This window comes from Pogona vitticeps, chromosome 4 (assembly GCF_051106095.1).
Source record: "Pogona vitticeps strain Pit_001003342236 chromosome 4, PviZW2.1, whole genome shotgun sequence".
NCBI lineage: Eukaryota > Metazoa > Chordata > Lepidosauria > Squamata > Agamidae > Pogona > Pogona vitticeps.
Genome location: NC_135786.1, coordinates 240,721,477 through 240,745,102, shown reverse-complemented (window position 1 = coordinate 240,745,102; position 23,626 = coordinate 240,721,477). Strand labels below are relative to the sequence as shown.

Below are 23,626 nucleotides of genomic sequence, written 5' to 3'. Positions count from 1 at the left end.
ACGCCGCCGCCACCGCCGCCGCCTCGGACGGGAGGACTACAAGTCCCGGCGGCCTTCGCCGGAAACGCCGCCCCGGAAGGAGCAGGCGTGTCGCCGGGCCCAGAGCGTCGCCGCCGCCGCCGCCGGCGGCCGGCCGGCCCCTTCCCTCCCTCCCGTCTCTCTTTCCCTCCCGCCCGCCTGGGCGGACCGCGAGCCTCCCTCGAGGCCCAGGCCGATGGGACCGGCCCGCCGTTGCCTGGACCGGTTTTATTATATTTTATTCATTCATTTATTTATTCAATTTGTACCCCGCCCGCCTAGACCGAAGTCTACTCTGAGCGGCCTTCTTTGAAGGTGAGGGCATTCGCCTCGCCTCCAGGGATATCGTCATCATCATCATCATCATCATCATCCCCACCCACCAAGAATTCCTTCTCGCTCTGCGAGAAACCGGAGACTCAGCGACGGACGGGCTCCCGGTTCGTTTCCGGGCCCGAGCCCGGCCGGTCCCTCCCTCGAGCCACCGCTGCCCTGGGTCAGGGTCAGGGTCAGGGTCAGGGGCGCCTCCTCCTCCTCTGGCAGGGCTGTCCTTTCGTTTACGGGGACCTCACGGCCATCAGGAATGTTGTTGTTTCGATTTTGGCACTGGAAGCAATTGAAGGCCCCTTTTCAGCTCCAGGCTAGTATTGGATCTTAGCAGTTCAGGATCAGTATCATTTATTTATTTATTTATTTGATTTGTATCCCGCCCATCTGGTCTGGTCGACCACTCTCGGTATCACAATCGGTTCCTAGTCTTCTTTGGGCAGAGGGAACACAAACCTCTCCGCTCCGGCTCCCAACCGCATCCTCCCATTTCATGTCTACATTGACCACCTGGGGATGTTCAAATGCACAGCTGTGTTTGGTTATTCGAAGCCTATAATTGCAATAAACAGATTGCTGGCATTGCAGACCTCTGTGAGTCGTTCTCCTCCATTTCTGGTCAATAGACCAAATTTTCCAGCAACATTTGGTTCTGATTTGTTTCCTGCTTTTGCATTCCAGCCACCTACAGTAGTTTCTATGGACGGAAAAGAGCAGATACGGATTAAATGGTTTTCAATGCATTCCTATGGGAAATGCATATTCAGCATAAGAACTTTTCAACTTGAGAACCACCTTCCAATACGGATTAAGTTCTTAAGTAGAGACCCCACTGTATCATCATAAGCATGTCTTGTTTTGCCAAAACTGTGTTCGCGACCTGGGGTTCAAATCCCAGGTAGCCGGCTCAAGGTTGACTCAGCCTTCGGTCCTTCCGAGGTCGGTAAAATGAGTACCCAGCTCGCTGGGGGGAGGGGCAATGTGTAGCCTCCATAATTAACTTGTAAACTGCCCAGAGTGCTTGAAGCACTATGGGGCAGTATATAAGCAGCACACTTTGCTTTTGTGTAATGTATCAGTTTCCAGTGAGGTGGGGGAGGCAGATTCCATGTTAGGGACTTGCATATTTGACACTTTGCTTTGTTGCAGCAGTGACTAACATCAGTAAAAAGTAAAAAATTGAATTTAACTAGCGTTGGGTGAAAAATTATTTATACAGTGGTGCCTCGCTTAACGATTGCTTCGTATAACGAAAAATTCACTTAACGATGGCTTTTTCGGAGTGATCTTGTGCTTCACTTAACGATTTTCCCTATGGGCGATTTTCGCTTAACGATTTTGGGACCATGCTTCACTTAACGATGACAGTTTTAGGTCCCCTTGTTTCACTTAACGTTTTTTTTTACAGCCCCGTTTTTGCTATTTTTAAAATATTCTAAAATGTTTAAAAAATGTTTAAAATGCTTAGAATCGTTAGTGCACCTAATAAAACCTTTGTTAACTTAATTTGGCTTTGTTCTGAGTCTTTTTGATTTTTTTGTGAATTTTTTCCCCCCATTGAAATAGGCTTCAATGCATTTCAATGGGTTTCGCTTAACGTTTTTTCCTATGGGGATTTTCGCTTAAGGATGGTAATCCGTTCCAATTGGAACGGATTATCCGGTTTTCAATGCATCTCTATGGGAAATGGTGTTTCGCTTAACAATGTTTTCACATAGCGATGTTTTTTTTGGAACCAATTAAAATCGTTAAGTGAGGCACCACTGTATCTGCATTTTACAAATGTACAGTATATTGTAACCAGACCAGAAATAACATCTCTGAAAAGTGGCTGCAGGAGAGGAAGAGGAAGAACTACAAAAAATTATCTGTGGCAAACCCATCAGCAGGACAGTCCCAGACAGGTCTCAGGCCTCTGCAGAACGTTGTCCAGAATCCTAGAATCATGGAGTCGGAAGGGGCTCTCAAATCCAACCCCCTAGGGCTCAAAGCAGGAATTCAAGCCCAAGCAGATGGTTGTCCAATTTTCTGTTGAATGTCTCCAGCATTTGGAGCACTCGCCACCTCACAATGTCACAGGTTCCATTGTCGTATTGCTTTAACAGTTGTGGGTTTTTTCCCTGATCTTCAGTCTAAATCTGGCTTCCAGTAGCTTGAGCCCATTTTTACATATCCTCCACTCTGAGATGATTGAAAACAGGTTCTGTCCCTCCTCTGAATGACGGCATTTCAAATACTGTATTTGAAAAGTGCTATCCTGTGTCCCTTCAGTCTTCTTTTCTCAAGGCTAAAACATGTCCAGTTTTTTCAGACTTTGCTGGTAGGCCTCTTGGTTTACAGCCCCCCCCCCCCCGATCATGTGCCCTTTTGCTGCTTACCCCCAATTTCAAACTGTTTATTAGAGGAGCCTGCAGCTGCCTCCTCCCCAGCACTCAACCTGCCTACTGGCTTCTCTGCCTCAATTCCTACTTCTGTTTCCCAGTTACTAGTCCCAGGAAGAGGCCTGTCCTCAAATACAGAGTGGTGCCCCGTATAGCGAGGTTAATCCGTTCCGGATTAACCTTCGCTATACGAAAACATCGCTGTGCGGGTAAGTAAAACCTATTGGAACGCATTAAACTTAGTTTAATGCGTTCCAATAAGTGTGCAAACTTACCCCTCCAGCGATGTTTTCGCATCCGGCGGCCATTTTGGTGATCGGCGACCAGCTGATCGGCGGCTCCAAAATGGCCGCCGGATGACCCGAAATGGCCCCTATCAGCGTTTTCACACCCTCCCCTTGCTTACGGAGGCCGCGAAAACGCTGCGGGGGGGCATTTCGGGCCATCCGCGGCCATTTTGGAGCCGCCGATCAGCTGTTCGGCGGCTCCAAAATGGCCGCCGGAGCCCCAATCGTTGCAAAGCGAGTGCGGCGATTGGGGCTGATCCGTATAGCGATCCCCAAAAAGGGATCGCTATACGGATTTTTCGTTAAACGGTGCACTCGTTAAGCGAGGCACCACTGTATGTTCAAAATCACTTAGTAGACTTTGCCAGAAAGCTTTTTGGAAGGTGAACCATTTAATCTTCACTGGATCACCACATGCTTCCTTGCACCTCAGGAGAAGAGGGTGAGGCCAGATCGCCTGTGCTGACCTTTTCTCGATCAGCCTTGTTCTTCTGTATGCTTGGCTGCTGTCAGTTCCATGGTGGCAGAGGAGGAAATTTGAGGCAATTCCTTCTCTTAAGATGGGTAAGGGTAGGGGAGGAGAATACCTGATTATCACCCCTCCCCCTCATTTTACACACAGATTTGTTGCATCAGGAGAGACAGAACGAAGACTGCTACTCATGGTTAAGCGATACTCCTGCCCAGGACCCGCCAGTGGAGAACACAAGCAGGAAGGTGCTGTTGGGGTATTTGATTGGCCACTGTGTGAACACAAGAAAGAGAGTCTGATCCCTTCCTGATCCTTTCACCTGGACCATCTCCATGAGTATCACAGAATTGCCCAAGTCCTTTTTAAAGAAGAAAAACAAAAAAGAGGACTTAACATCAAATTCTGCCGATCCCTCAAGCAAGGAAGCGGACTTTCAGCAAACAAAACCACCACCCCCCGGGGGTTGCCACCCAGAGCAAGCAACTGAGGAAGCACTTGTTTTTGTTAGCTCTGGAACCCCCTCCTCACAGTTGTCACTCTTGTTCAGAGATCTGCCCTTCTTTTTCCACAGTGAAGAGACATGCAAACAATTCACTTGAATCAAGGGCTTGTACAAGTAATGCCCCCAAACCCCCACAGAGGAGAACAAAGTGGTTTTCGTTCCTGCATTTTTATCCGAAACTACACAGACATCACGAGAGTAAGCAAGGTTGGCCCAGTAGTATCCCTGAACATAGGGAAGGTGGAGGAGAACAACGGAGAACATCAGAAAAGTCTCTCTGGAGCAGAGTTCATGCGGAGAGGTCACTGTTGTCAAATCTCTCCTGGTCATACACCTCAGCCACCACTTTCCGGCCAGCAAACCAGCGGCCATTCAAGGCCTGGATGGCTTTGTGAGTCTCTGAAGCCATGGAGAACTCCACAAAAATCTTCACAATGATCTCTGCATCCTCCTCCTCGCCCTGCTTCTCCTGGTAGATGATGACTCTGTTGACTGCTCCGAACTTGCCACACTCCTCAGTCACTTCCCCTTCCAAGTCATCATCAATGTCCTTGGGGTCCACCATGTTGCGCAGAACCATCACCGTTGACTGGAGGGACAAAGAGAGAAGAGCTCACGACCCCAAACCCGGACATCCCAGAAAGCCCTCAACTCCCCACCTGTGCTGCTGGTGGGGAAGCTGGCAGGGGGTTAGTTACCTTGCTCCTCTGGTTTTAAGGAGCGACGACACCTCCACTGCCCGTGTTCACAAGTGCCACACAACACCTCAGTCTCGGCTCCCCCTCCAATGCCAGGCAGAAATGGCGTCTCCACTTTGCCAGCCCCTCCTCCCACATGACTGCCTTCTCAAGCCTGCTGGGAGCCTCTGCCAGCACCACCCCCTCCCTCCACTGACCTCCTGCTTCCGAAGGAGCTTCTGCATCACCATGTGGCGGGCGCTGCTCCCAGAGATGCTCATGTGCTCCTGCTCGCTGAGCATCTCTGGCCTTTCAGATTCTTGGAAAACCTCTTCTTCCTCCTTCTCCTTCTTCACTTCCAGGAGGCCCAGCGTTGGGGGGCTGGCCAAGATGGGGTTCACCACGCCCACCTGGGGAATGGTGACAGGAATGGGCGGGCGGGCAGGGGTAACGCCTGTCGAAGAGACACAACTGAGGGCATGAAGCAGCACAAAGCAATGCAGGAGATCCAAGACCCGCTCACCCCACCCCAAGAGCCAGAACCTTCAGAAAATGTGGTGGGGAATTGGGCATGCACATGCACACACCCAACTCTTGCTGAACAGTCAATGCCGGCTGAAAGAAAGGCTCGTGAGGAAAAGAAAAACAAAACAGAACAGGAGGCAACCTAGAGAGGGAAAGAGAAGGAGTGCAAGCGGCAGGGCTTCAAGGGGACCCGGTGCCAAGCAACCAAGAGCAGGCCAGCTACACCACCACAAAGGCCCACCAGCCCAGAGAACGATAAGCTGCCAAGACCTCACCAAGAAAGCTCAGTTTCCCTGCCACCGATAATGGTACTCAAGAAACCTCGTGCTCCATGCACCTGTTTGTCCAAAATGGTTATCTGCCACCTAACTGGCCATGCGCTCAGAGCAGTTCACACACTGCTAAAAACCAATGAATGGAAATAGATTTCACAATAAAAGCCAATAAATCACTCCAAATGGCATCTGACAGTTAAAAGTCACTGGAATGCAGCTGTATAAGTTCTGAAAGCAAATTTACTCAAGAATGCACAAGATAATGAAAACTGACTTGCAATTAAAACCGGAACTGTTCCTTTTGAGTTTAGTAGACAACCATGTAGAAAAGAACAACACTGTACTCATTAGAGCTGCAAGGCTCTTCTATGCTCAATACTGGAAAATGAACAAAGTACCCCTAGTGGAAGATTGGTTACTTAAGGTGTTGGAAATGACAGAAATGGTGAAGCTGTTGGCTTCAACTAAGGACAGAGCATAGACAAACTTCAGAAAAATTTGGAAGCCTTTATTGGACTTTCTGTTAAATAAGGAAAAAGATGAACTGATGGTTTGTGGCTTCAAACTCTAGAGATCTGGATATAAATGAGGATACTCCTGTTGTTCTTTAGTCATTAAGTCGTATCCGACTCTTCGTGACCTCGTATGGACCAGAGCACACCAGGCCCTCCTATCTTCCACTGCCTCCCGGAGTTGTGTCAAATTCATGTTTGTTGCTTCGGTGACCCTGTCCAGCCATCTCGTCCTCTGTCATCCTCTTCTCTCCTCCTGCCTTCACACTTTCCTAACATCAAGGTCTTTTCCAAGGAGTATTCTCTTCTCATGAGATGGCCAAAGTACTGGAGCCTCAGCTTCAGGATCTGTCCTTCCAGTGAGCACTCAGGGTTGATTTCCTTCAGAATGGATAGGTTTGTCCTCCTTGCAGTCCAGGGGACTCTCAAGAGCCTGTTCCCTCTTCCTCTTCTCCTGCAGTATTCCACCCTTCCCAACATTACTATCTTTTCCAGAGAATCCTGCCTTCTTGTGACCTGCCCAAAGGAGGACAGCCTCAGTTTCACTTTTTTTTTCTCCAGAGATAGTGCAGGCGTGATTTGCTCTAGGACCCACTTCTTCATCTTTCCGGCAGTCCGAGGTCAGAACAAGGTCACCACAAAGTTCTCCTCCAACACATCATTTCAAACAAATCAATTTTGTTTCCAGCTTTCTTCACTGTCTAGCTTCCATGCCTGTACATGGTGACTGGAATTACAAGAGTTCTCCACAAGACTGTGGATGATCTTTGTCTCTATTGACACATCTTTAGACTTGATTATCTTTTCCAATTCCTTCATGGCGACCCTTCTGAGTCTTAGTCTTTCTTACAATTTCTTCCCTGCAGCCTCCATTTGGGTTGATGACTAACCCAAGGTACAAAAAATCTTCCACTGTTTTCAGTTTCTTCATCGTCAACACTAAAGTTTTGCAAATCTTCTGTAGTCACGATTTTTTGCCTTCTTAACTCAACTGAGTTGCCTTCTTAATTCAACTGAGGTCCTGCTTTGGCACTTTCTTCTTCCTCCTTCATCAATAGTCATTGCAAGCCCTTGCTGCTTTCTGCCAGTAAGATACATATCTTAAATTACTGCTATTTTTTTCCACCAGTTTCCATTCCTCCTTCATCTGAATCTATTTTGGCTTTCTGTGTGATATGTCCTGTGTAGAGACTGAACAGATAAGCAGATAAAATATACCTTTGTCTGACACCTTTACTTATATATAGGACATCATTTTGCCTCTCCGTATTCTGTCCTAACCATAGCTTCTTGTCCACAGTACAAGTTACGCATCAGGATGACTGAGTGCTGAGGCAAACCCATTTTGTTCAGAACAACCCATAGATTCTCATAAGCCACATAGTCAAAGGCTTTGCTGTCGGTCTGATCTTCTGAATTTTTTGTTGCTCTCCAGCAGCCAGCAGATATTTACAGTATGATCTTGTCTCTTCCTTTTCAGAATCCAGCTTGAACACTGGGCATTTCTCACTCCATCTAAGGTAAAAGCGTATGTTGCAATACCTGCAAAATCACTTTGCTTGCATCAGAAATTAAAGCAATGCTCCTATAGTTACTGCTTTCCTTAGCATCTCCTTTCTTAGGGACAGGAATATATATTGAGCGTTTCCTGTCTGTGAGATATTGTTTTGTTTTCCACTGGGATTTTTTCTTGTTAGGATTTGGACAGATTTAGTCTCTATGGCTTCAAACCATTCTATTGGTATCCCATCTACCTCTGGTGATTTGTTTCTTCCAAGTGATTTTGGAGCAGCTTTCACTTTGCTTTCTAGAACTGTAGGTTTTTTATTGTAGGATTCCTCCTCAAATGAGGCTGTCATCCTTTTATCCTTCTGTGTAGGTCTTCAGCATAGTGGTTCTATCTTTTTATTTTCTCCTGGTCAGATAATGTGCTTGCCTGTTGGTCTCTCAGCATCCCTAATGTACTATTGAATTTCCCTTTGATTCATTGGATTTTCTGGAAGCGATCTCATTTTCCTCCTTTTGTTGTTTCTCTTTTATTTCTCTGCACCGGCTGCTGTAGTTTTCTTTGTCTCTACATGACACTCGTTGAAAAACTACATTCACAGTTCTGCCCCTACTTCTGTTACCTTTTGCTTCTCGTCTTGTTGTCAGTGAACTAAAGTGAAATGGAATGGGATATTTTCAGTCAAACAACTACAAAGTGTTCTACACTAGAAATGAAAAAATCGGGGAAAAATGGAGTAGCTATAATACTGAAGCAAGATGTAACACAGGCAATTACAGGCTACAATGCAAGATCTGGCTGAATAATATAGACTCCATGGAAAACCTATCAATCTAACCATAATTGAAAATTTGTACTCCCCCTACTAATGCTGAAAAACATGAAATTGAAAGCTTTTATGCAAATGTACAGAAAGAAATTAATCACACAACAAAACAACACATGCTTACTGTATAATCATAAGTGGCTGGAAAGAACAAGTAGGGAACAAAGCAGAACCAAATGTTGCTGGAAAATTTGGCCTAGGGAACAGAAATGAAGGAGGAAAACAACTCATAGAATTCCGCAAAGCCAACAAATTGTTTATTACAAATATATGCTTCAAAAAACCGAACAACCAATTGTACACGGACAAATCAGGCACCTCAATATAAAAACCAAATATACCTAATTGGAGACGGAAAAGCTGTATTCTCCCAGCCAAGAACAAGATCAAAATTGGTCTGTTACTGATCATGAACTGTTAATTTCCAATATTAGAATAAAGCTGAAAAAGAACACTAAAAGAATCACAATGCCAAAATCTAAACAACATTCTGAATGAATTTAAAAACTGCATAAAGAATGGATTTGCATTACTAAACTGACCATGAACCAGAGATATCATTAGGGAAGAAAGCAAAAAGACAATTCCTGTAATAAAAAGAAAAGCCTAGATGGATGAGAGAGAAGAAACACTAAAAATAGCAAAGGAAAAAGCAGAAGTAGGGTTAGAACCCTGAATGCTGTTTTTGAATGACTGTCACGAAGAGGCAAAGAGAATTACTAAGTAAATAGATATGGATTAAGAACAATGCACAGAGGGGCTAAGATCCAGAAGGAGAGAGAAAAGTTCAGTCAAAATTACTGTATTTTTTGCACCATAAGACTCACTTTTTCCCCACAAAACAGGGGGGTGGAAACTCTGTGCATCTTATGGAGCGAAGAAAACAGATTATATTTTCCTGTTTTCTTCTCCTAAAAAATCGGTGCGTCTTATGGAAAGGTGCGTCTTATGGAGCGAAAAATACGGTATTTTCTAATCTGGGAATACATCCAATTATTCCTGAGAGCAACCTGCCAAAGAAAATAGCAAGGGACACAACCAGTGCGCCAAGCTGTGTGCGAAAGCAACTGACTAACAATCAAGAACAACTTCCAAAGCCAAGGGGCACATCTGAACCAATAACCCTACTTTATACACACTGAGAACACATAATTCAAGGGGCTGGGATTGTGGCCTCCAAAACAGCTAGATAACTGCAGGCGTTAATACAGTGTACCGCAGCAAAGGAGGAGGGCCGTTTCCAGGGTTGAAGCCTAAGCTGTGTTCATCCTCCTCATGTCAAATATCATGAAACTGGTGCTGAATTGGCTGCCCCTGTCTTGAAAAGACCACTATAATGCCAGGGAAGGCACAGAAGACGATGACTGAGGGGCTGAAGGAACTGGGGCACCTTTCTCAAGAGAAAAAGCTGGTGGGTTTGGGCCTTAAAGCTTCAAGAGGAGACAAAAGAATGAGACAAAGATGCCATAAAATCAGGAGGACAGGTGTGGGAAAAGTGAACAAGCAGAGGTTTGCCTCCCTTCCTTACCGGCACAGAATTTAAGACTGGGATATTTTCAAGAGGCGAGTCAGGCAGTTTGTGGGGGAAGAAAGCCTCCAAAAGTGCCTGGCAGCTGCTCTTTGCCAAGATTGACTCAGGCCTCGTCTGGCAACAGAGGCCTCGGTTAAGGCTCTAGGCACACAATCCTTCTTTCCAGACTCACCTGTGATCACACCGGGTGCTTGTGCAGCCATCACAGCCTGTGGGAGTGCCCCCAGGGGCTGTGCTAAGGTCAGCGCCGGAGTCACTAGTCCTGGAGTGGTTAAGGTGCTCAGGACAGCAGCGCCTGTCACTCCCGCCACCGCTTCCTGCAGCACAAGAGTTGGCACTGAAACGTTAGCCCTGCTACAGCAGCCAGAACATTCCGCTTAGGAGAAGGAGTCCGCTGCCCGCTCTGCGGGGGAGCCCACCCCCCCCACCCTGCTATCTGCTCTAGGAGGAGGGGCTCCTTCTCCCAAGAAGGAAGAGCACAGGACCACAGAAGCCACAGAGGTTCTGTTCAGGGGAAGACAGTCCCTTTATAGCAGGGGTGGGCAACAGCCAACCTGCCCCGTCATCCACCTGGCTGAGTGCTGAAGCCTCCCCCCTCTACCTTCCAGGCCTTGATTCCTCACCTGAGCTGTGATCTTTGCTGTGGCAGCAGCTGCTGCTACTGCTGCTGCAGGAGGGAGCCCACCGGGCGTTGCGGGAGTCAGGAGCGGCATGGGGGGAGTGACCGCTTTGCCAACACGAAGGTACTGGCCGCCCAGGTCAAAGAGGTTCATGGACGAGACGGCATCTTGAGAGGACTGCGCCTTCTCATACTCTGCCAAAACAAACCAACCAAGAAAAGCCACTGCTATGAGAACAAGCACCCCAGCCACACACTTCCCTCAGTAACTCACCCGCGTCTCGTGAATTCTGTATCAACGAACTCAGGGACGGTCAAAATCACGAATGCCACTTAACCTACAGTGCTAAAACGGTGGCTCTCTGCCACAAGCAAAGAAAACTGATCTGAGCTGCTACTGCAACCAAGAAAGCCCAAAACTTCAGCTCAAGACACGCCTTCTGCTTTTTTCCCTTCACTTGTCCTTCTTTAGAAAGTGCCTCAGCAGCTTCAGCTGAGTTCCCCCCCAGCAGCATCAGCCGCATTTCTGCCGGGAAGAATGGAAGGAAGGGCTCTGTGCGGGGCCCAGGCGCCACACAGTGTCTGCACAGGCTGCAGTAGTGACATCAACAGCTAACTTGCTTACCAATGAACCCGTAGCCCTTGTGCTTCCCTGTTGTGGGATCTCGGGCCAGCGTGCAAGATTTGATCTTTCCGAAGGCCTCAAAGACGCTCTTGATATCGTCATCAGAAAGGTCCTGGTGGACTGAGGCCACGTAAATGCGGTTGAAGGCCCGGGCCTCCTCGGCCAACTGATCGATGATGGGCTGGGCTTGGCCAATGTTGCTGGGCCTGCCAACCTGCAAGCAGAGGGCTCTCCTTCAGGGATACCAGCAACACCCCACACCCCTGCAGAGAAATGCCCCTCAGCCCTGCGCCTAACAGCACAGAAACCTGTTCCCCCCCCCAATTACTCTTGGCATCTAAAGACAACCTGAGGAACACCGGGGCAAACCCCTCAACCCACCCCTTTCCTTCAGCAATGTATTTGGGGGGAGGGTAAGCTGTGTAGACACCCTGCAATTCTGCACCAGGTCTATGGAACGTGCTGATGGATCCTGCTCCTCTCTGGAAAGGATCTGGAAGCTGCCGGCCTCGAGGGCTGGGCGGGTTTGTGCACAGAGAGGCCAGAATGCTTGCTGCCAGCCACAGAGGAGGACAGGAGAGGAAGCCGGCAGGGGAGGGAGAGAGGCTCCTTCCCCAAAGGAGGACCGAGACAAACAGGCCACGCTCGCCTTTCTCATGGCTGCTACTCACCTTGATGTTCCGTCCTCCCAGCATGACCGAGTTCATTTGTTCCAGGGCTAACTGCGCGGCTTCAGGCACCTCATACTCCACAAAAGCAAAGCCCTGGGGTGGGGAGAAGAAAGGAGGTTACTGGGCAGCAGCCAGCAGCACAGGCAGCCCTGACCCGCCCAGGCCTCCCACAGCAAAACAGACCTTGCTGCTGCGGCACCAACCTTGTGCTTCATTGTCACAGAATCCCATGACATGTCAATGCTCTTGATAGGGCCAAAAGGGGCGAAAGCCTGCCGGATCGTGTCCTCGCCCAGCTCATAGTAAATGGAACCCACGTAGACCCGGCACATAATGGCCAGGGCCCGCTGCCTCTGAGCGGCCATCTGTAGCGGAGAGAAGATCTGGCTGGTTAGCTTGGGGGGGAGGGCAGATCAGGCAGAGGACAGCCCTGCCCCACAGCCCCTCCCCCTTCCAAGGAGCAGCAGAGGCCTCCAGAGTGGCCAAAGGAATCGCACGCTGCTGGGAAGGCCCAGCAGCCCTGGCCCAGCCCTCCCTGGCCTCCCTCTGGCAGAGGAAGCGACCTAGCATCCACCCTGGACCCCACCCCAAACAACCAGAGACACACCGTTTTGGGTCTCGTCTTCACTTGGCAGCCACTCCCCCGCCCCCAGGATCCTGCCTCTCCCTCCGAGCAGGCACCGCTGGGAAGACACACCAGTCCACACACACAAACACCTTCCTCCTGCCCAGCCATGTGGCCTCTGGAAGTACCTGCCGCTCTCCCGTGTGTGTACAGTAACAGCAACTCCACCCCAACCATCTCTTCAAATAATGACCCGGCCGGAACCCTAAACCACCTGCCTGCACACCAAAGCCAGCTGGTCTCTGAAACCAGGCTTAGGGGCCTCCAACTCCCAGCTTGCTTGTCTTTAAGGCGAAGATGCCGCAGGAAGCTATAGCGGCCTCCTCTGAGAGCAGAAGCCACATACCCGCATGGCCCGCAGGAAAAGAGGGGACAGCAGTTCTGTCTGGAGAGGAAAGAACAAGCTGCTGCCCTCAGAGGCCCTTCGGACGCAAGCAAGAGGGAACCCTCGCCCGGGAGCTCAGCTCTGTCCAGGCTTGGACTGGGCAACAGGGCTCAGCCCTGAGCGCTTCTGTCGTCGATAAAGAAAGCTAAAACTTGGCCTCGGCCCCCACATGCCGGGCCGCACGCTCAGAGCCTCCCTGAATGGCCCAGTGGCACCTGCCCTTCTTGCCATCCTCTCCCATCTGAGCTCCCTGGGGGGGGGGCTGGGTGGCACGGAGAGGCCAGCCAGACTCTTCCCTCCTGCCCTGCCATAAGTGGGGGTAGGGGGGTGCCTTGACCTGGCTGGCAACAGGACCTGAAGCCTGAGGGGCCACTCCTGGGGTCACTCCTACGCTCTCAAGAAATCCAGGGCTCTGAGGACCTCTCCGCATCCCCCGGCACAGTTCAGGAGCCAGCAGAGCCAAGAGTTAGGGAGAGGGAGGGCGTGCATTGGTGAGAGAAGCAAGTGGGGGCAAGGAGAGGTACCCCACCCAAGGACTTCCATGCTTTGCCCTCCTGAGGCCAGCAGGCAGTGCTCGGCAGGGGCCAGAGCAGCCAGGAAAGCCACAGGCTGCACTAATAGCACCCCCCCACCAGCGAGGAGCTGCTGCTGCTGCTGCTCCAGCACTCAGTGACTTGGTCACTCAAGGAGCAAGCCTGCTCACCCGAACCCAGCTACCTAAGCCCAACCAGCCGGTCCGTGGAGCGTGGCCAGTACCTGCTGCCTAGAACGAAGCCCTTTCCTGGAGCGCCTTGGCTCTGGTGACCCCTTGAGCCGGGCTCTTCAACGGCTCCCCGAGGGCTCCGGAGGGTTTCTCCCTGCTGCTCACCCGCCGCGCAGCAATACCTGTGAGCTCTATAGGGAGTCGAGGGCCAGCCTGCTAGAAGCCAAGCCCTGCTCGAGGGAGCGGAGAAGGTTCTTATCCTGGGCTCCAGCCCCAGGGACATGCAAAGGGTCAGGCCCCACTGGCCACCAGAGCCTGGTTACCAATTCTGTGGTAACTTTTCCAAACCACCCCCCCTCCCCACCTGCCTGCCCCTCATCAACCCGGCTCATCCTCTTAATGGTCTTCAGGGAGAGGGTTCCAACCTGCCCTGAGCACCTGTAATATCCCCACACCCGGCTGCCAGGCCTCTGGTGCCCCATGCTGGCCCACTGGCGAGTTACCTTGGCAGTTACTTTGAGGTCTGGACCTAGAAAGGCGTCCCTAGATAGGCGTCTCTCCCAGCTGCTTGAGTCTAATGCTCTCTCTCTCTCTCTCTCTCTCAATCTCTCTCTACCTCTTCCCAGGTCCTCCAAGGGCCCGGCTTTCCTCAGCCCAAGGGGCTCCCTCTTGGCCTTGGCTGGCAGGGCATGTCCAGAGCGGCTGCATGGGGGGAGGGAGGGAGGGGAGAGGGGGAAGGCCACAGCTACGTCCTCCCCATGCTAGGCCCTGACTATGACCAAGTGCCCCAGAAGAAGTGAATGTGTCTATTGACCGATTGTAAAGGTGAGAGAGGATCTCCAAAGCCCATTGTCACTGCTGCCATCTGAAAGACAGTAAAGACAGAGTTCAGTCTGTGGGAGCTGAGCACAGGATGGCTTTTCGTCAAAACTCAAGTGGAAGAGGCCTCTCCTTTCCTCCTTCCCTATCTGCCACCTCCTCCTTACTGCACAACCCTTGCCACCCTGAGAAAGCGGGGGCCGGGGCTTCAGGACTGCTGGGACTCCTCTGTGACCCTCAACAGATGACTAGCTGTGGGAAATGCTCCTCCCTCCAGAGGGCCAGAGCTGCTCAAGGGCCTGGCGCTAGCCCTACCACTCCATGACCTAGCTGACGACTCCCGAGCACAAGAGTTGCCCCCGTGGCCACTAACAGTCCCCCTGGCAGGGAGAGGGCAATATACACTCAGCAACCCCAGTCACCCTACTCCAGGCAGGCCAGGAGCAGAACGCCTATCAGGGAGCTCGGCTCTCCTCTCCTTCCCTCCCCTCTGTCTTCGCCCTCCCTCCCTCCCTCTCTCTCTCTCTCTCTCTTTCTCCCCCTTCTCCAAGCAGCTAAACACCCCCTCCCCCCAACACCAATGCAAGCAAGTATGTGGGCCTGGGAGCTGGCAGGGTGGCCTAACAGGCCACACTTCAATTTCACAGTGGAAACAGAAGCGGAAATACCTGGCTCCAGACCAGTCTCAGGGCTGTGCAGTGGCTCTAAGGGCATGAGGGCTCCTCCACCTTGGGGGGAAAGGGAGCATCAAAGGCGGGGGTTACCTAGCAGGGGCCTCACCTGAAGGTTCGTGAGCTGCTGCTGCTGGTGCGCAATGGTCTGCTTCACTAAAACGCTCTTGATGCTTTGCTCCATCGCGTACTTCTTGGCCTGAAGGGAAAGGAAGAAAAACCCAGAGTCACAGCACAGACCAGAGCAAGCCATCCCAGCAGAGCGGAGCAGAGCCTCTTTGCCAGCACCAGGGAAGTGGAGCATCAGGATGCGGCACCCGAGGGGGGGGGGAGGTGCAGCAGGTGCAGGACCTGAAGAACCTCGCTCTGAAGTCAGGAGGAGCCACAGCTGCTAACAACTGGGAGGGCAACCCCTGCCGCGGGCCAGGACGGTCTGCTTTGCCTCGCCCATCCGCATGCCCTTCGTCCACACAGCCCCAAGCCCACTTCTGTAGCGGTTGTCTCAGAGCCTCCAGCTCCCAAAGCTGTCAAGACGGCGTGGGCCCCAAGGAAGCCTCCCTGGCGGGAGAGGAAGCAGGCAGGGGACAAAGCATGGCAGCTCCCTCTGGCCACTAAATGTCCCATCTGGGCACAAACAATCAGCACCGGTGCTCCCAAAGGTGTTCTCAGGAGGGCCATGAAGCGGCTGAAGAAAAGGGGCACAGCCCAGGGTCCTCCACTGTCTCTACATGGTAACAGCCACCCCTTCTCACCCCTGCTGCGGCTGGCAGGGCAAATCCAGGTGAGAACTCCTAGTGTCCCAAAAAACCTTCTCTGGAGCCCCCTGGAGGGCCTCCCCCTATTACTCCAGAACCAGGCCATTTCCCAGCCCACTCCCCTGCACTGGAACGGCTTCTCTCCCCAGCAGCAGTGCGTGAGCAGGTGACGGAAGGCAGCAAGCAGAACCCTGAAAGCAACAGACTGTCCACCTTCTACACTATCCTCCAAACCTTGCTGCCACACCCCTATCAGTGCCCACAGCCCACCACAGTGGGTTAGAGCAGAGGTCGTCAACCCCCCCAGTCAGCAGCCCGGTGCTGGTCTGTGGCCTGAGCCGGGCCCCGGAGACAGACCTCCTGCCCCCTCACGCACTCCCCTTCCCACAGCTGCTTTGTGCACATGCACACGTGCCAACACTGGCATGAGCGCTCCCTACCCCTTTACGCATGCGCCTGCACGAAGGGATGGGCGGGTGTGCAGGAGCTCTTGCGCATGCACCAGAGGGTAGGGGAGCGCTCACGCTGGCGGGCGCACACTCCTCCACCCCTTTGCGCATGCGCCCAAGAGTGCAACTGTGCCTGCATGGGGGGGGTGTCCCACGCCTCCTCAGAGGCTCAGCCGGTCCGCAGTCCCAAAAAGATTGGGGACTGGTTGGTTAGAGAACTCTGAACTTGGAAGAGCAGAGGCCTCCATGCCTACGAGGCACGACCCAGACCAGCACTGGCAACCTCTAAGCCTCGCTCCAGCTCAGGAGAAATACAACCACCTCCTTGGTCCTGCGGCCAGCCGGCCGGCCAACAGGCATAGCTCTCCCATCCCTACACAGACTGGCCTTTGCCAACTAACAGGTTACTAAATCAAACCTCTGATCTGGGGGCGGGAGGGAGGGAGGACTTTCTATTTCTCACTAAGCTAAGGGTTTAAATGAGGCTTTCAACCATCATTTCAACCCAACTGTGACTTCATACCATCACTTGTTTATTTCTCTTTCAACATTACCAACCCCAAAGGTGCCTGTTTTTCAACTACACTGTGAGCTGCTTTGACTCCCCACTCCAGAAGAAAAACAGGATACAGAGTGCATAAAAGACCCCACGAGGTCCCTGGCCCTTGAAATCCCTGGGCCGCTGCCACCTGAACTCCACCAGGGCTCTTGGAAAAGAGGAAAGGGTGCCAGCCTGCTCCCACGGGGGCAGGCCAGCCTAAGCAGCACAAAAAGTTTCAGTGGAGCACTTCTCACGGTGCCCTTTTTGCCTGAGATGCCTTCCTTCCTGCTTCGTTACTATGCCCCATCTGCCCCCCCCGGTCCTGTTTCTCACCACTATAGGACACCCACCCCACTGAGCACAAGAGCTGCCAAAGAAACACTTACCTTCTGAAGTGCCTCCTGCTGCTCTGGGGTGAGGGGAGGAAGCCCCAGCTTGGCTGCTGTGCTCTGTCCATTTTCCACCTTCACAGTCTCTGTGCTCTAAGAAGACAAGAAATACTTCCTTCAGCCAAAAGCAGAAACAGCACAAGAACAAGCAGCACTTGCTGTTCCTTCTTCCGCCTCAGCCCTGTCTCATGCAAAGGGCCTGACCAGGAGGCACCTGCCAGACACCCAGAGTGCATTAGCTAGAAATAAAAACAAACAAAAACCAAACCAAACCAAAGGAGGAAAACGCAGAATGTTCCAGATGAAAATGACACACACTAATGAGGCCCATACCCCCCGCCTTGTTTTCCACCAAAGACGCAGCAGCAACCAGACCATGGAATGCCCTCCTGACTGAGATTTGTCTGGCGCCGACGCTGATGACATTTCGGCGCCAGGTCAAAACCTTCCTGTTCCAGAAGGCTTTTAATTGAAATAATATTAGCTGTGGGTCTGATGGCAATTTTAATTGTATTTTAATTGTATTTTAATTATTTTATCTTTTACTGTATTGAACTTTAATTATTGTAAGCCGCCCAGAGGCCTCTGGGTAGTGTGGGTGGCATATAAATTGAATAAATAAAATAATTAAAATAAATATAAATAAATAAACCACACAACTACACATGTACAGAATGGGTACTGCTGATCCCACACACACCCCCTCTCTCTCACACACACATATATGAGAAAAGGAGGCAGGCTTGCCAGAGTAGCAGAGCTGCTCTGTCCCCTGCTGGCCAGGTAAATGGGCTTTTCCACCTGAGTTCCAGCTGTGAACACTAAGCCGCTCTCAAGTCAGACTTGGGAAGTTAATAAGGGAGAGAAAGAACACTGGATAAAGCAACCTGTCTCTGGCAAAATGAAAGAAATCAAATGGCCTGTAAGTCACCCAGCCGGCCAGACGCTAGGAAAGTCTTATTGAGGCTTTTTGGGCCTCAAATCCCAGAATCCCCCAGGCAGGATTATGAGAGTTCCTGGCCACAGACCCAGAGGCTGCAATCCTGTTGTTAATGGACAAGAAAAGAAACTGTTCAGATGCTTCCTAGATGTGGCAGTCTCTCTGCCCTTCTAGCGGACGCCCCCCCGTGCTTGCGTGCACATGCAAACAAGTGCTTGTGTGCTTTCTCTTGCGCAGGCGCACATGTAAACAGCGGCACGGCACTTGTCTGGGCACAGGCACACTCCTGTGCATGCGCAAACAGCAGCGTGGCACTCGCACAGGTGTACTGAAGCACGCACGCAGCCGCAAACAGGCTGTGCAGGGGTGAGTGTGTGCGGGGGGGGAGGTCCATCTTGGCAGCCCGGTCAAGCTTAGGCCATGGGGGACCTCTGCTTTAGATGACACAGAGCACGTCCTGAGAAACTAAGACACCCAGGACACACTTCCCCTTTTTGAATCTTAACGACATGAAATGGACCCAACACAAGGCCTTGGTCCAGGTGAGTGAAATGTAGGTTTCTATCTGAGAGTCCAAAAAATCTGAAAGGCCCATCCTTGTCATACAGCAGGTGTGCCGGAAACCGCCTCTCTCTACCCTCCACCCATCAACCCAGGGTTGAGGAAAGAATACTGGGTGCTTCTGAGAGGAGAACTAGAAACTGTCTTACTTACAGGAAACAAGTTGGTACTTTGGTGGGGACTGACCAACAGTGCTGACAGCTCTCAGTGGCTCTGCGTGATTTGCAAACACAGGATTCTTTCTGAGCCCTGCCTGGAGACGCTGGTGACCTTCTTCAGAATTCAGATTAAGTGCTCGATCACTGAGCTCTCAAGAGCGGCAGGGACAGACCCCCCCAGGCAGGGGGATGACCCACCCATCTGGGCCTGCCCTTGCGTTGTACTCCCTCTCAGGCTTGTGCTGAGGAGGCCAAACAACACACACAGTGGTGGGGGGGGCAAGCCGGAGGATCCGGTACCTGTGATACTGAGCCAGACCCTTTGCCCCACCTATTAGCAGGGGTAGGTGGGTGGGTCGGGCTCCTCTAGGGCCCAGAGGTCACCTGCGCCCTCTTTTCAGCTTTCCACGTGGGAGGAGTCGCACAAGAGCCCTCCACCCCTAATGAGGAGGCGGCGGCCCAGAACATCCCGAGAGAGGGAGAGGGAGGGGGAGGGGGGCGAGGCAGCCCGCGTAAGACCACCGACAACCACGGCTCCTCCTTCGATACTGGCTGGGCGGAGGCGCCCTTAGCTCCGGCCCCGCGGGCGTCTCTCTCTCTCTCTCTCTCTCTCTCCCTGCCTGGGAAGCCCCGCTTCGCCCTCGATCGGCGAAGGCTCCGGCGAGCCATCTGGGCGGCCGGCCCCGCCCGCCAACCCTCCTCGGGTCACGTGCCTCTCGCGCGGGCACCCTGAGGGCCCCTTTGAGCGAACCACGCATGCGCAGGGCGCTCTTTCCTCTCTCCCCCCCCCACGCCGTACAGCCCGCATCCCTCAGGAATTAAAGACCAAGCACAGACTACGATTTCCAGCAGCCACGCCGGCTCTCTGCGAGGCGGCGGGCGGGAAACCCGCGCGGGGAATGCTGGGAGGCGTAGTCCCGCCGCCTTCCCCCGCCCCGGCCAGCGCCCCCACCCGCCCTCGCCTCATCACTCAGCACCCGCGCCCACCTTCGGCGGCTGTCCCCTCACGTCGACCACCCCCCCATCCTTGAGGCGCGCGACGGGCCACCCTCTCGGTCTCGGGCCTTTCTCTCCCCCCCCCCGGGACCAGCGCGTCGGGGAACAGCTCACCAGAGAGAGCGCCGTCGTCGCCGCCATCTTCGCCGTCTCCTCCTTGCCCGAGCACCAAGATCTCGCGAGACGTGAGGGCTGGCGGTTACGTCTTCGTTGTGCTATAGAGAACGGGCGCCTAGAGCGGCAGGACCCGGTTCCTTTCCTCGAGGAAAGAGGCGCGAATCTCTTGCGAGGGGGCGCGGCAGGAGGTCGGCCTCCAGGGAGGCGGAACTGTCACTCAGCGCAGCGAGCTCCGCCCCTGCTTCGCAGCCGCCCAAACCTGACGGACCGCCCTGGGGGCGGGGCCTCGCGGGGATCCGGGGATCCTCCCAGCCAGCCCTCTTACTGGGCATGCGTGGCTCTCTCTCGGGCTGCTGGATGCGCCTCCCAAGAGTCGTGGCATGTTCGCTAAGTGGGCGGGGAATAAATCTAAGTAAATAAATGAATAGTTCCGTTTCCGATGCGTTTTTAAAAAGCATTTTCAACATTGTTGCAATAAAATATTACTGTTTATGGTATTAGGTGTAGTATTTTTTTTTTAATTTGGTCGTTTACAGCTTCTTAAAATTCGTTGTCCTTGTAAAGAATTATTGTTGATGCATGTTGTCGGTGATAACATATTCAGAGTCCTCTTTTGCTAAGGGACCATGCATTCAAAATCTCTCCCTGCCTGCTTGGGTTTCCTTTGTACGGCCCAGCTCTCTATTCCAGATTGACGCAGGAGTGTAATTGCATGAACCATGGGGGGGGGGGGGAATGGGTGCCTTGCTGTTAATTAACAAGGTGCTGCTCTCATTGCTAAGGTGTGTGCAATGATGAGACATGAAGGGGAAGGTGAGCAGGAGCTGGCTCAGTTACTACCATGAGTTACACCTTTACTCTCAGGCCAGCATGAATCCAGAACAGTAGTTTGTCTCCCTTGGTTGGGCAAGCCTGGCATATTTGGAAGACAGCCCATACTCCAGTTACACAGTATTAGTCTTGCTGGCAACACCTTGGCCTTGGCCTTCCCTTTCCTGCCCTGTGGCATGCATTTCTGCTGTGGTGGGTATGAAGTTGCCCTGAGCATTAGGGAGGGAGGGATCTTTCGGTTTGAGGTTGGAGGGAGGGTTTCAAATGTGACCCTTTGGAGCTCCTGGGTCCATTACTGTTCACATATTTGTTCATTATATTTTAATTGTATTTTAATTATTTTGCCTTTTATTTTGCCTTTTTATTGTATTTTAAATGCTGTAAGCCGCCCAGAGTAGTGTGGGCGGCATATAAGTTAAATAAATAAATAAATAAATAAATAAATAAATAAATAAATAAATAAAAATGACAGAGTTGTGTAAGTTGGTTCCCGGTTCTGCATTTCTTCAGGGCCACCTGGTATGGCCCCCCTGCAGGCGCCCTTGAGATTCCTGCATGCTTCATGGCCCACTTCTGCCATTTGCAGGGAGAGAGAGAGAGAGAGAGCCCAGGAGAAGATCCACTGGCATCAAGAAGAAACTGTTTAGACCAGTGGTCAGGGAATGGGTAAATTACCCCAAATGGGGTAAAAATGAAAATACGGGGGGTAATGAGAATGGTCGCAGCAGTGCAACCGTCCTCATTACCCCCAGGCATTTTATTTCTGACAATGCTGTGTGTAGGCGGGTGTTCTGTCATGGGGAGAGCAAGCCCTGGCGAGAAACTGCCCAGGGCACCCGCCTACCCTCCTCACCTCCAAAGTGAGGGCGGCATACCGGGCCAGCTGGGCTCTTTGCCTGGCGGTGGAGCCCTGGCCGGGGCTCTCCTTCCTGCCCACCCAGGGCACTGGCGAGGAGGCCCCCTTCCCACCCCGCCTCACCTGAGCTCATGAACGTGGACCTGCCAGCCCTACGGTGCCTGCCTCCCCTTGCCAAGGATGCGCTTTCCAGCAGCTCCAGATTGGCTGCTCAGGCAGCGGCTACAGGTCCTCGGCAGGCGCAGAGGCGGGGTGGATGGCGAGAGCAGGGGGCGGTGCTGGGGGGGTGGGGTAATGTTGGTGTATATAAATTGGGGGGGAATATAAAAAAGTTCCCTGACCCCTTATTTAGACCAACTGTTTCCTTCATATCTTCTTTTTTTTAATGGGCCATAAAAACGAAATGGCCAATGGGGAGCTATACTCCTTGTACTCTAAACAGCAAACTTTGCCGCATCCTGGAAGTGATAGTCTGTGATTTATTTAGAGAAGGCGAGAAGGAAATTAGCCAGGGTGTGGTTCAGTAAGGAAGATGCATCAACACGTTAGTCAAAGATGCCAAATGGGAGAAGCTGCCTTAGAAATTATGTTCACACAAAGTCACCGTTATACTTTCAACCTTTTTATGGAACATTTCCTTGATTCAAAAATCCATGTAGATGAACTATAGCTGTAGGGATTCCTAGCAGTAGAATGATGCTAATATGGTGCTAATAACAATGCAGCTTCATGCAATAAACATGCACCTTTCCATAGAAGCACCAAATGTACGTTACACTGATCGTTCCTGTTGGCCTCAGCCAGCATAGCTGTGGTGGTGGATGATAGGAATTGTAGTCTAACAACATCTTGAGGCCCACAAGTGGCCCACCAGTACAGGAAGTAATCCTGGGCTTTCAGTGGCTAGACGTGGAAGGAGAACAGCTCAGATTCCCTGGAACAGTTGGCGAAAGTGGATTTATTCAGAACGATAGGACAGAGGCTCAACACTCACGGCATTAGGGCACGCATTCCTTAAACTGGAATACTCAGCTGACATGGTGAATAACAGACCCAGGCTGGTCAGGGAACCAGAGAATGACCATGGTCACCAAAAGCAACCGGCTGAGGTCCCTGAGCGGCTCCCTCCGTGCCCTGCAGCTCATTCCGGAGAACAAGGCTTCCCTTCCCCAAGGCTTTGGTGGGCTACCCAGATGCCACACTACTCATGGGCCATAGGGAACACCACGAGAAGTATACAGAGGCATGAATGAGACCCAGCCACAAACAGAAATGCCTAGTTCTGCACTGACCACACCCTCAGGGAACTCTGCAAGGTACATCACAACACCAAGGGTTGATGCCATGGTTCATCCCCTGATGTGGTTTATGCCACCAGTGCTGTCCCCCCCCCCCCCCCGCTTTCTACAGAGGGAACTAAAGGACACCAATCTGGCATGAGGAACGGCAGGCAGCCCAGAGAAACAAGTTGCGGGACGTTCCAGGCTCCCAGGACAGTCTGTGGCGGCTCTCCGGGTGGCCCTTGCGAGGAAAAAGGAGTCACGATGAGAAACAGCAGAGACGGGCTATCTCTAGGGGCCTCAACAGAGATCAAGACTTCTTGGTACACTACCAATCTTAGTCGTAACCCAGGATTCTGCAGTATCCTATGAATAGAAAATACTTGTCTCTATTGGTAGACTCTCCCCTCAGTCCCAGAAACAACTTTTAGCATTCCTGTGACAACCAAGGTCCGCTTGGCATAGAGCTTGTCACTCTGGCAAGGACTCACTTATTTGAGATCATCTCTTTCCATTGCTGCTTTGTTCATCATCTGCATCCCCACCTAGTCCTAGACAAATATACGTATCTACCAGTATAGAGACAATATATGTGCACTCCTTGGGCCTCAAGGAGTAGATCTGGATACAAGACAACTCGTACACTGGAATAAATGTGCTAGTGCTTAAAGTGCCAGAGTATTTTGCTCCCTGCTCCTTTCCTCCCTCCCTGGAAAAGACCCTGATGTTGGGAAAGTGTGAAGGCAAGAGGAGGAGACGGGGACAACAGAGGATGAGATGGATGGACAGTGTCAT

General features: G+C 51.8%; 1 protein-coding gene and 1 long non-coding RNA gene across 3 annotated transcripts; one reads left to right on the top strand and one right to left on the bottom strand.

Moving 5' to 3' along the window:
- The first annotated feature begins 146 nt into the window (after nt 1-146).
- On the top strand, nt 147-8,913 carry LOC144588745 (uncharacterized). Its single transcript, XR_013544431.1, has 2 exons — nt 147-333; nt 3,636-8,913. It is a non-coding gene; the product is annotated as an uncharacterized LOC144588745 (long non-coding RNA).
- PUF60 (poly(U) binding splicing factor 60) lies at nt 4,140-20,015 on the bottom strand. 2 transcript variants are annotated; one of them, XM_020804477.3, is made up of 11 exons: nt 19,862-20,015; nt 17,090-17,185; nt 15,068-15,157; nt 14,283-14,333; nt 11,959-12,120; nt 11,756-11,848; nt 11,085-11,298; nt 10,464-10,654; nt 10,013-10,157; nt 4,883-5,118; nt 4,140-4,576 (listed from the first exon to the last, which is right to left on the bottom strand). In XM_020804477.3, exons 1-11 carry the CDS (start codon nt 19,886-19,888, stop codon nt 4,277-4,279), a joined length of 1,605 nt encoding a protein of 534 aa, XP_020660136.1. In that variant the 5' UTR covers nt 19,889-20,015; the 3' UTR covers nt 4,140-4,276. The 2 variants fall into 2 exon arrangements, with proteins under 2 accessions (XP_020660136.1, XP_020660137.1); XM_020804478.3 differs by lacking the exon at nt 14,283-14,333.
- Nucleotides 20,016-23,626: the final 3,611 nt, after the last annotated feature.

Bases quoted from the DNA above. Each gene is read 5' to 3' on its own strand.
- PUF60 (XM_020804477.3), bottom strand. From the start codon at position 19,888: ATGGCGGCGACGACGGCGCTCTCTCTG. The intron at 14,334-15,067 runs GTGAGGCCCCTG...ACTGTCTTTCAG, and splicing joins AGCAGCTCACGAACCTTCAG to ATGGCAGCAGTGACAATGGG. The intron at 10,655-11,084 runs GTAAGCAAGTTA...TTGTTTTGGCAG, and splicing joins CAAGGGCTACGGGTTCATTG to AGTATGAGAAGGCGCAGTCC.